We start from the raw sequence: 12,570 nt of genomic DNA on the forward strand, positions 1-12,570 counted from the left end.
CCAAGTGTCTCAGAGTAGGAGTGCTGATCTAGCATAAGGTGGTCTCTGTCCATAATAATCTCATTCATTATGATATAAAAGGCAAAACTGAACCTCTATCAGCACTCCTACTCTGAGAGGCTTAATAAATACYGGCCCTATTAGGGACAGAAACACAGGTCCTAGTCCTCCCCAGTAGCCATACATACCCAGTGTACAGCTGTGGCCATTCATTCCAGCCACATCTTTGTTTTGTCACTTAGTCCACTCTGGACACTGCTTTATCAATCAGCATGTTTAGCGGCTGGCTGGACACATGGGACGGGAGGCCACATTCTCAGGTGGTGGTGCACATGCACACCGCAGACACAGAGGTCCTTGCTCTGCTCATGTTTAAAATGACTAACCTACTATGTTATTGCAAGCAATAACATATGTAGCTACATCAGTAGCGTACAGCAGTTTCGCAGGGGCCCCTGCAAGGTATACGTTTTTGGGGGGGAAACGGCTATCTTCCTGCAATTCTACACATTTTGCCATGGGGTAAAGAGAAAAATGTACAGTTTTATAGCTAATCTCATGCTATTTTACACATTTTGCAATGAGTTTGAGAGAATTTAGCATTTTTAAAGCTCATTTCCTGTAATTATACACATATTTCCATGGGGCAGAGAGAATGCAGGATGTGTGGTACGCCAGTGAGCTACATCCCGTGCATCAAATGTGATGACACTGCCTGTGTACTCTGTGGTGAGACTGAGGCAATATCCAATAAAGGTGAACTTCCTGTTATTAGGCAGGCGAGGATATAACCAGAATGTGCCTCCTTTGTTGGAAAGCAGCCTTACTCGTGGAGAGGAGGTATTGGGCTGCTTACTGAGGTATGAATCCACTTTCTTTGGGGAGGACTGCTCCATTGACCCTACAGACATTTCTGTCCCCAGCTGCCATTAGGCAGAAGTCAGGACAGGACATAGGTTAGACATTGGAGTTGGCTGAATGTGACAGAACTAATGAGGGCTGATATACACTCACCTGTGTCTTTCCAGCTGTTGGCACACATTTCCTCTGCTACTGGCTTGTTGTTGACAACCATGAGTGCTCTGCCTGGCTGCTGCTAGTCCCTTCCTGAGGCATTCAATTTTGGTATAGACTATGAATAATATATTTAATAATAGAGGGGCCCAAAAAAATCATAAAGTAGGCCTACTAAAGCGTTATCTCGTTCACCATGACACTTCTGCCAATGGTCAATTAGGCTAGAGAGGTGAATCGAAGTTTTAGAGCTACCAGGCAGTAGGCCTACAGTATAATCATTTTCAGGGCTAGGCTATTTGTTAATTCCAACTATTGTGAGGATTGAAATTGCATTTACCATTTATCGCTTGAGTTAAATAAAAATACTTAAAAGTATATTCGGTGACTCTGAATCACATTTTATCCTGATACCAGATTCGATTGACGCAACCCTTTACACTATGAAGATGAATGAATTCTGCCAATGACAATATAAAAAAAACGTTTTGTGAAACCTCTGAAAACGTAAATGCCATCAAAATACTAATCCGTAGCATATACGAGGTCGATAGTGTCCAAAGGGGTGGGGGGCTACATCCGCTAACGGGGTGGGGGGCTACATCCGATAGCTGGAGGAACGACTTTGACCGCGACGCACAAGGTACAGAGTCACTGGTGAAGCAGCCAGTCCAGCTTTGAGCTGCCCCGCTCCATAAATCGCACTTAAATCCACCCTGGCGGTGGACAGAGTCCAGGAAAACTGGAAGAAAATTTTGGATTTTAACGGGCAGAGAACCATCATATAAAATCTTCACAAGACTCGCCGCAATTCAGCGCTAGATTTGCACTAMTGTTGGACAGCTGCAGCTGACTTCAACTTCTTTGTCAGGTTCCGTAAATAATTGTCAACAAACTTGGACCCGATATTTATTTAACCGTCTTCCGTTGCTCTGGGCTCATCTGCACATTTGCAAGATGAATTCATTTATTCTGTTAACATTATGCGTGTTATACACAGCAGTTCAGTAAATGACTGACATATTAAGATTAAAGTCACTATGCGTGCTTTGTGAGCTGGCTTCTGTGCAGTGACACCAACATGTCACTTACCATAAAGCTGGTTGTTAGGAAATTATTTTCTATCCGCACGTCCTGATATGGAAATGTGAATACAATTGGGACACGCCCGCAAGCAATAATAGGCTACCCAAGCTTTTTAGAAATCCTGGCAACAGTGCAATACTTCTCTGATCCCCCTCCTGGGATTGTGGTCTATTCAAACAGAACTGTTGAGAAGACTTGTAGTGTGGCAATCAAAAGGACAACCATTCGAACAGCTGCAACACCTCTGGCAACTCGAGGGAACCTTGTTTTCTGGAAGCGATACTGGCGGAGTTGATGAATGTCACTGTCTTTATTGGTGACCTCGCCATAGCAAATTTAATATTTGTTCCTCTTAAAATTTACAGRATTTCAGAGGGACTCCTTGGAAGGTGACCAACATAAACTATTCTTAACAACTTGAAGCGCGTTTTTGTACCCAGTGGCACAGTGGACACTTGGACAAGGTATCCATTTCCTTGTCCGGGGTTTAGGCAAGCCAAGAGTAGGCTATGGCATCCTCATGGGAAAACTGGATTTGGTTACTCTGGAGACGGACTTTAGTTCCCTCTCTCCTCGTGCTTTGGGTCACCTGTCTCGGGACACACGGAGGAGAGGATGACGCTTTTAATGCAGAGGTAATTGGATCATCTTCCCTGAAACTGTCAATGTTCAGAAAGTTTCCTGTGTTACAACAATGCTGTAGTGTTTATACAAAAACGAGTTTTAATGTATCATACTATGCTGCAAAACACATACAAATTATAAAAAAGCTCTCACCAAATCCCAGTTAACTTTTGCTGACATTGCTATACATTGCTATTTGACTGCCCATCTTTCAAAAGAGATGGTCGCGCATAACCTTGACAACCTTGCGCCCAAAATAACAATTGGTCCGAAAATAACAATTATGTATTATTTTCTGCAAGAAAACCAAAATATTTGTTTGGTCAAGTTTGTTCCAGTCTTGAAACAAAGAAGTCAGATCACTATTATAAATGTTGCTTATTCACAAGGCATTCATGTGTGCAAATTGGGCACTTTTACACACACATTTTGAACTTAATGACCCAGCTCATTCTGTCTGAGGAACTCAATCCAGCACACCAAGCTGCATATCCTGCTTATGACTAGCTGTTCCAATATTAACAGGACTATCCCTTGTGCCCTGCCAACAGGGTCCTCCTGGGCTGGAACCTCTCCCCAAAAAGGCCATGCTGCTAGCCAAACTACACAAATCTTACTCATTCACTGACACACTGACACACTCTTGCAGTCAGCACCATATGTGGAAAGCTGCTGTTCTRAGAGGATCTCTGGGTCAGGTTAAGTAATCCCACTGTTATAACCACATTCTGTAAGCACATATCCATAGTATTGGTCCAGCACTTTACCTTCCAACAGTTAGGGTTGTTTTGCTTTCTTGAAATACTACAACAGTACCTGAAAAMATAMCTGCATCACGGACTGAGCCATGCTCATCTCACTAGTTTCCCCCTGCTTTGGACATAAAGTATGAATCAACTGAATGATTCAATGTTGGGGGGAATAGGCAAATGCTTTCACGGTTCATTTCCAGACCGTCACTCTTTCTGTCTTCAGCAGCAGGCAGTGCTGATTCCCAACCTGCTCCAGATAGGTGAGAGGGAGCTGAGATGTAGACTAATGTTTGGGGCGGAGATAGGTGAGAGGGAGCTGAGATGTAGGCTAATGTTTGGGGCGGAGATAGGTGAGAGTGAGCTGAGATGTAGGCTAATGTTTAGGGCGGAGATGGGTGAGAGTGAGCTGAGATGTAGGCTAATGTTTGGGGCGGAGATAGGTGAGAGTGAGCTGAGATGTAGGCTAATGTTTGGGGCGGAGATAGGTGAGAGTGAGCTGAGATGTAGGCTAATGTTTGGGGCGGAGAGCTTAGCAATAAACGTGTGTCAGAGGGAATAAAATGTAGCAACAAATGTGTAGAGACGAATAAACCCCTCTAGTTTTCCTTTACAACACACCAGCTGAATGTGGAGGGACAGTTTCAACCCAGCGGAGCAGTATTGAATGTTTGTAATGCCCTTTCTCCTTTGTTATTGTATKGGTCTGTGTTTTTGTGGACTTTGTCCCAGCTGCACCCACTTTACCATGCTGTGTTGACTTTAGTGCTTAGCCGCTCCCGTCAGGTCAAGGCTTAATGAAGGGGTCAGTTATGCACACGTTGTTTCTTTCTCTCTCACGGGCCACTGCAGTTGAGGTCGGTTGTTGCGTTGTGACGATCAAAAATGTTAAGCCACTTTGAAGTCATAGTATTAAAACGTACCCACGTGAGGCAGTCTGAACRACCACAATKTGCCTGGATCCTTTGCCAACACACGTGTATACACATTTCTCCCACCTGTGGGGCCTGTGGCCGATTTAACAGATATACCGTAGCACCTTTGTGCTAGCTGGAAGGTTCCGATGCAGTGAGAGATCAGGAGTTGTTCTCCTGCATCGTCATGGATGGGAAACACCGTTTTTCTTTTTTTTCAGACAGGCCAGATGAGGTCTACTTTTTATTGTCCCAACTTTCACAATGGACTTACCACTGCCAAATACATATAATTTGTTTTAATGTGATTTTATGTGACACTAGACTCTCAGAGCCCTAGTAACCATGCCGATGGGGTTCTCACATGAAATGATGTGGCTGCCACCAGACCAGTGTGGCCGTGTTGTGGTGGTGCAGTGTAGGACTGGGTAAGTCTCTGGGGTGTTAGGCTGTGTGTGGTGAGGCCACAGTGGTCCACAGCCGCTCACTGTTGGCCTGGCTCTCAGTAGAACATACAGCTGATGTGAGAAAAGGAGATGCACTGTTAGAACAAGGTATATTACCAATATTATAATGTAATAATAGCATTATAATACTATAATATGGCATATTTAGGAGAGACAATGTAAATGTAAGACAAACCCATAAAGGTGTATAAAACATTCTTGTCACATAATAAATCATCCACTAATGAATGTAGTACAGACTCTTAGATTGAAACACTGTGCTGAGGAAAATCCAATATTGTCATTAGTCAATATGGGTCGGGGCAATGTGTGCCACTGCATTCTTACCTGAGTTTTGGTTGAGTGCACTCTGAGTGAGGCAGATTGGTGACTGACTCGACTGAAGGATTACAATGAGGCCTGAGGCTCATATACAGGTTGTTATTGCTGACCCGGCAGCCATTGTTTACCAGACAAAAAGACCGGGGGGCCTTTCTTGTCCCAACGTGCCACATCCTGGCTGAGTATTAGCATTGTAATGTTTAGGTGGTAATGGGGTCTTTAATTGTCGTCAGGGAGACCTGTTGACTGAGGGATGGTTTGAAAGAAGAAGGGGTGGAGACTGACGAGAACAGACAGCCTGTTAGTCAARGCCTACCTGCCAACGTCTGTCCTCAAGGTGTGGGTTGGTGTTCACCTGAGAATTTCAAGCTTTGTGTGTGTCTTCGCTAAACTGTTACTSTTAGCCTATAGCTGATATTCTCTCTCCATTCAATTCAATATAAAGTGATTCATCGGCATGCAGGAGTAATATGCATATGAGCTCAGCTGAGATCTGTCTTGCATGGATTCCCTCGTTTTGCATTTTTACTGAACTTTCTCACTGACACTATGGTCATCAGCTCCCTCCCTGCACCTACAGGTTGACATATCAGAAGAGGCTGGACTCCTACACTGTGTGATGAACAGACATGGAGTGGGAGTGTTTGAGAGTGATAAATGATAGAGAGAGGGAGAGAAAYAAAGTGTGAACTAGGCGGCTTGCTCAGCTGTACTGCATGTGATGGGTAAGTGTGACGGCTGTTTTCCAAATGGGACACAAACAGAGGAGAGACATTTAGGCCTGCAGGACTCCCAGGCAGCTGAGGAGCAACAATGAGAGCTCTTGTCTGGAGAGGACTGTTTCCGAGTGAAAAGAGGGAGCGAGAGGGAGAAAGAGAGACCAGCATGGAGAAGAGGTGGAGAGGGGCTAGGGTTTATTAAGTCTGCAGAACACAGGAGGCCGACTATATTGCTTCCTGAAACCCTATCTCTATCCCCAGTTTAACCCTTAACGTTGGCAGAGCCAGCCTCACTCTATTTCTGCTTATCCATGGAATCTGCAGCATGCCTACTCTCTGTATTCCAACCAGTTCCTTTGTGTTCCCTTGAGGTTGCCCGTCGCCATGGGCACAGCGAGCTTTCATCGCCATGGCGAGAGMTAATGAGTAGCGATGAGAACGGGAAATGCCATTAACCTCTAATGGTGACTGTCTTCCCTCCGGATCTCTCTCTCCCAGTTTTTTCTCTCTGGATCTCTCTTTCTTTCTCTCTCTCTCTCTGTTTCCATCTCTCTCTCTCTCTCTCTCTTTCTTCTCTCACTTTCTCTCTGTCTGTTTCCATCTCTCTCTCTGTTTGTTTCCAATTTTCCCTCTGTTTCCATCTCTGTTTCTCTCTCTCACAAGACACTCCCTTACAGAGGAGGACAGTGCCGGTGTGTGTTTTTTATTTCCTCCCTTGTCTCTCTCCTTCCTTATTCTCTCTCTCTGCTGGAGGTTAGGACCAAAAGATGGCAGGCTACCAAGTCCAGGGATAAAAAGCATCTCCATTTGTTAGTGTCTTGGCTGACATTGTGTGGGACACAGACACACACACATGCACACACACACACACACACACACACACACACAACACACACACAACACACACACACACACACACACACACACACACACACACACACCGAGTGAGGCTCGTTTTACAATTCCTTGTGAATTGCTGGATTCAGGGGGCCTTTTGGAGCTGAAGGAGCTGCTGACAGGGTGGCTGATTGGACTAAAGGAAGTCCAGCACTTCACTCCCCCCTGGAACCATAGTCGTGCTTTGTATTCATTACAGATGATTCTTAAAGGGTAGGGTACAGATTGAAGCATTTTACTTTTTAAAGGGTGCTTTCATATATCTATAATGTGGTGTAGCCTATTTCTCTGGTTCCAACGCCCTTCAATAAATACTGTCCCGAACTATGTCAAAGAGAATAGAAACCTGGTTGTTGTGTATTTTACAAGCTGGGATAATATATTTTCCGTCTTGTATGAACACACCCCTTCACCTCCTACACCCTCCAGAACCCCAGACTCAGACTGTGTGAAGGGGCCCTTATCTGGAAGATAAGGTGGATCCCACCTTAATCAACTATAAACTAGCCATTCTCCGCTTCCACCGATATACAATGAAAATATAGGGAAAGTATCTGCCTGAATTTGTATGAAAGACAGAAAAATATAGAGGTAGCCAGCCAGTAGGGGGTTGAGAATGTGACAGGAAAGAGAGAGGAAGTTGATATCAGAGAGAGAAGGAAGGGGAAGAAAGTAGAAGAGGCTGGAGAGAGTGCAGAGGAAGAGCAGAGAGAGTGTCTCTCTTCAAGGCTCTCTCGTCAGCCGTGTTTCCAGAAGCAGCAGCAGCAGCATGGGATCTGGGAGCTCCAGTTGGTGCCCTGGAGAAAGAGGGGTTTACATTCAGCCTGTGCCCAGAAACAGGGCCGGCTATTCAGTCCTGGTCCACAGCAGAGGGAGGGGACCACAAAGGCCAGTGTCTTCTATAAGCAGGGGGGTTGGAACGGGGAGGTCATGCCAGCCAGAAACCAGAGGGAGCCCCAGCTACCCAGGCCTGGTTCTTAGCTAGAAGTGAAGTGGGCATTATAGCACTTCTCCCCCTCCTCTCTGCTCAGTCCAGTGCCTGTATGGTAGGGATATGTCCACTTCTAATCACCCCCCCCCCACCACCTGGTATTTCACAAATGTACTGCTCTGGGAGGAGGTGTGTCTTTAAGAGTTTCTCATGATGTCCATGGTTGCTTGTGTGACAGGGTCGGAGATTGTTACTATTCTTGTGTAAATCATGTGGCCGCTTCGCACACTCAGTCACACAAGGCAGGCTTACAAATATCAGAGGAGTGACGTCAACAAAAGTGTGGCCATTCACATCTCCTTCCATGTGGCGTCTAAAGATTTTTCTAACAGATGGAAGTGGRGCAGAATGATTCAAGGCAGAGAGATAAAACATCTCACTGGATGTTCAATGGCTCTTTTGAAGATCAGGAAATGTATGCCACGTGTTMCCCGTGTCTTTTTTCTTCAGTGAAAATATTGATTTATTGCTTTTTCCTCACTGGTTCATGCGCTGGGATTTATCATCTCTCGGACACAAACTGCTGTCAACGAAATGGTGTCTCGGCACAGCTGTGTGTAATCAAACTCAGAGATGCATAAAGTTAACCCGCTGTGTTAACCCTGCTCTCAATCACTAGTCCTGTMATTGCCTCCATATTGGTTACAGCAGGCAGGGCGAMGATTCAGCAACCACAGTATAGGGTTAATTGTGCTTGTTACAGTATATGTGTGGGGGGTCTTCTTATGTAATTAGCACTAATTACATAATTAAAGATCAGTAGCCTCCTATACAGTAGCGTGGGCTTCAGAGAAAAGCCAACCCTGCCTCTCCTTATCCTTCACCTCCCAGGCATATCCCATCCGCTGAGGGTTGAGGGGTGGTCGTTTTGGTGCGCCTGGTTAGTTCCTGATCGCTCTCTTTCACGATGGTTTAGCTGATAGAGTTCCTCGCCCACCCTGTTGAGTGTCTCCATCTGTAGATCTATCTGCRGTGACGCTCTGGCACAGCCTGTGGTGGTATTATATATCCCTTTAACAGGTGGAACGGTCAATCTGAAGTCTGTGATTGTATCAGGTTTCTCCCATCATGTCTTCCTCCCCCACACGGCAGTTACGCTGTTCTGAATGCCTATTAAGCTGCGTTTAGACAGGCAGCCCAATTCGGATCTTTTTTTTCACTAATTGGCCTTTTGACTAATCAGACCAGCTCTGAAAAACAACTGATGTGATTAGAATTAGAATTGGGCTGCATGTGTAAACGCGTCCTTAGCAGTGTACACTCTGAATAGTGTCAAGTCTCTCTCTCTCTCTCTCTCTCTCTCTCTCTCTCTCTCTCTCTCTCTCTCTCTCTCTCTCTCTCTCTCTCTCTCTCTCTCTCTCAGTCATGGCTGCGGATGTATGGCTACCTGCCTCAGGCTAGCAGACAGATGTCCACCATGCGGTCAGCTCACATCCTTTCCAATGCCGTCAGCGACATGCAGCGTTTCTACGGCCTGCAGGTCACCGGCGCGATGGACCACGGCACGGTGACGTATGTCACACTTCCTTCCCTGTTGTGCTCTGTCGTTACTCCCATTACTGCCATCCTAATGCTCCTGAACCAGACCTCTCTSTCTCTCTCTCTGATGCCTATGGGGTCCAATCATGTTAATGGTTTCACTTCCTAGTTTGTAATGGATCTGTGCAGTATGAGGGAGATGGAAGGATTTGAGCTTTGGAGTGATAAGTTAATAGGAGTGTGAGGTTGTCTGGTCTGGGGTGAAGATAGCYAAACCCCAACAGGGAGCAATGTCTTCCTATCTTTAGGGGCGGCCTATCTTGAACCCACAGATCAGTTACTGCACATAAAACACATGAACTGTTCTATGGTACAGCACCTGGGCTGGTATCATGGGCAGTGTATCTCATAAAACCTCAGTGTGACACTGTYTAGAGGAGTGGGGAGTGTAACCCTGATGTCCCCTCCTAGAGCCATGCGGAGGCCGCGCTGTGGAGTCCCAGACAAGTTTGGGGGTCAGATCAAGACCAACGTTCGGCGSAAACGTTATGCACTCACTGGCCACAAATGGAACAAGAGCCACCTCACCTACAGGTAAATAACAGGATTTACTTCATCTTGGTCAWTCTTCATCTATAACCAAATTCCAAATGAGTTTTCATTTGGATTCCTCCTCTTCCCTTGCAGTATACAGAACTACACACCAAAGATCGGGGAGTACAACTCGTATGAGGCCATCCGTAGGGCCTTCAAGGTGTGGCAGAAGGTGACCCCGCTGACTCGATGAGATCCCCTACCAGGAGATCAAATATGGCCGCAGGAAGGAGCCTGACATCATGATCTTCTTTGCCTCGGGTTTCCATGGAGACAGCTCACCCTTCGATGGCGAGGGCGGGTTCCTGGCCCACGCCTACTTRCCTGGTCCTGGTATGGGRGGTGATACTCACTTTGACTCTGATGAGCCGTGGACCATCGGCAATGGGAACTTGCAAGGTAGGTGATGGATGTGGATGGACACCGGTCTCTTTAGCTCTACACCAGAACCGTTACTTCTTGTACATTCTTCTGAATTAAACYRAACGTCCCTGCTTTCCTCTCTCCTCATCTACTTCAGCTGGTCTTTCCCTACCTTCCACTTGTTCGACCATAGTTGCCATGACAAACCACATCATCACTCATTTGTTGACTTTTTTTGCAGTTTTACTCCTCCATTACCTCCKTTAAACTTCAAAGTTAGATGGATGACGTCATACTTTTCCTTACAACTCCCACCGGCTCCCAAAGCCGTGTTTTAAGGAATGGTAGTATTCTTTTTTTCTAAATCCGACCTTTTTTATACTTTCAATCATTAACCAAAGGTTCTTGGTGAGTGACTGAGGGTTTTTCCTGCCTTGTGGAGGCGAAGGCTGTKATTTCCTGAGCCAGTCATAGCAGAGGCAGATGGCAGAGGATTGGTAATGCTTGGTGAGGTCAGGAGAGTAGGAGGTGTTACTAAACAGATCACAGAGAATTCTAAATGCCACAGCGAGGGTGTTGAGGTAATTCCACAGTGGGAGACCGGTTTTTGAGTTGACCCTGTCTTTAACACTGTTGCATCCTCATGTAGCCTGGGTCTTTAAAACTCTCTGACACATTACTTTTAACGATCTTTTAAACCACGAAAATTCTAAAAGTAAAGGTCAACTAAGTGTTCGTGGCACATTAAGGACATTTTTGGCAAAGATTAAACACACTTGACAAGTGTTGTGGTTATTACACACTGATATCTAACAAAGTTGCAAGTATATTCATTAGGCTCATAGACAGGGATATGTGCTGCTGTGTTCATTTTAGTGAGGAGGAAGAGAGATACGTTTGCTCTTCTGTGAGCCACATGGTTGTCTGGGTTACCTTACAGAGCCTTCTTTCTTCCCCTCTCTCTCTCTCTCTCTCTCCCGTTCTTTCTCTGTATCCTGTCGTATATTTTTAGAGTCACATGGGTGTGCTGATTCCCCGCTAAGTCACAGATTGTGGTTGGAGGAAAAGTTGGAAGGGGAGGGGCGGGGAGGGGAGGGGAGCATGAAGCTGACAAAAGGAGGAATGCTGAACATCTCAACTTCCTCWGATGACWGAAGCCATGACAWAATGTAGTACCACACGATGCTGTCTGTCAGTATAATAGAGCGATCCCTACAGTCACCTCACCAACCACCCTCAGCCTTCATTTCAGACWAGATGGCCCACASATCAGGTCAAAGGTCAATTAAAACTGGAAAGGAAAAATGTGTCATTCGCTGGGAAAGTATCATGCTAAAACTTAGAACCAACTTCAAAGGTGAACCTATAGGATACAGTAGGTCAATTCAATTCAAGGCAATTTTTTGGTGAGTGTCCACAGGATGTTCTTTGTGGAGGGCGGTTGAKGTGGCGGTCACTATGTTGCAGTGACAATGCGTCACTGTCAGTCTGTCTGGTACAGCGGCAGGCTTTGATTGGGGTACAAGGAGTGCGTGTCTTGATGCTTATCAAAAGACGTTAGACCAACCACTTTATCTACAGAGAGCACCATTAAAAAACCTCAACAAGCACATTTTTGTCCATTGACTTCATAATCCCAATGGGAGGATCTTACTGTCTGAACATATAGACTACTGCCCCACCACCATGTAGTCTCAGAGAGAATGAGGTAACTGCGTTCCTCACTTGGCCAGCTCTGGGGACCAATAACCAGGATCAAAATGGGAAAACCCCTTGACTTCCCCCCCAACCCCAGCCCCACCTCCAACCCAAGGCCCAGCTCCAATCAAAGCCCTAGCTCCAACCCAATCCCCAGGTCCAGCTCCAACCCACCCCCAGCTCCAACCCAATCCCCAGCTCCAACCCAATCCCCAGCTCCAACCCAATCCCCAGCTCCAACCCCAGGTCCAGCTCCAACCCAATCCTCAACTCCAGCCCAATCCCCAACTCCAGCCCCAGGTCCAACCCTAGCGCCAGCTCCAACCTAAGCTCAAGCCCCAACCCCAGCCCTGAGCTTTCTATTTTAGACACATTCTTTTGGAAGCCATGTACAGTACATGTCTGTCTTTCATTCAGTTACCTAAGTCTACACTACTAGCTTGTCATGTTTCCAGTGCCTTTTGTAGCATTAATTAATGAAGTGTTCTGGCTCCTGAATCAACACACGGTTAGTTAGAGGATGAATAAAGACACATTGTGTGAGATGCTGCCTGAATGGCCTGTTCCGCTCGTTGTCTGCCATTCCCCCCTTGAGTAACCCGTCTAACTCTGTTAACACTTCCTGCTTGTGGTCACAGCTCAAGTGTCAGTGGT

At 46.0% G+C, this 12,570-nt stretch overlaps 1 protein-coding gene across 1 annotated transcript in view; it reads left to right on the forward strand.

Annotated features, from left to right (window-relative positions):
• Positions 1 to 1,639: 1,639 nt before the first annotated feature.
• Positions 1,640 to 12,570, forward strand: part of LOC111969283 (matrix metalloproteinase-15) — a 20,727-nt gene continuing 9,796 nt past the window's right edge. The window contains 5 exon segments of the mRNA XM_070445294.1: positions 1,640 to 2,735; positions 9,146 to 9,294; positions 9,733 to 9,855; positions 9,949 to 10,041; positions 10,043 to 10,254. Of these exon segments, the coding sequence (XP_070301395.1) occupies positions 2,610 to 2,735; positions 9,146 to 9,294; positions 9,733 to 9,855; positions 9,949 to 10,041; positions 10,043 to 10,254 (703 nt within the window). The 5' untranslated portion in view covers positions 1,640 to 2,609.

Source organism: Salvelinus sp. IW2-2015, linkage group LG10 (genome assembly GCF_002910315.2).
Source record: "Salvelinus sp. IW2-2015 linkage group LG10, ASM291031v2, whole genome shotgun sequence".
Lineage (NCBI taxonomy): Eukaryota > Metazoa > Chordata > Actinopteri > Salmoniformes > Salmonidae > Salvelinus > Salvelinus sp. IW2-2015.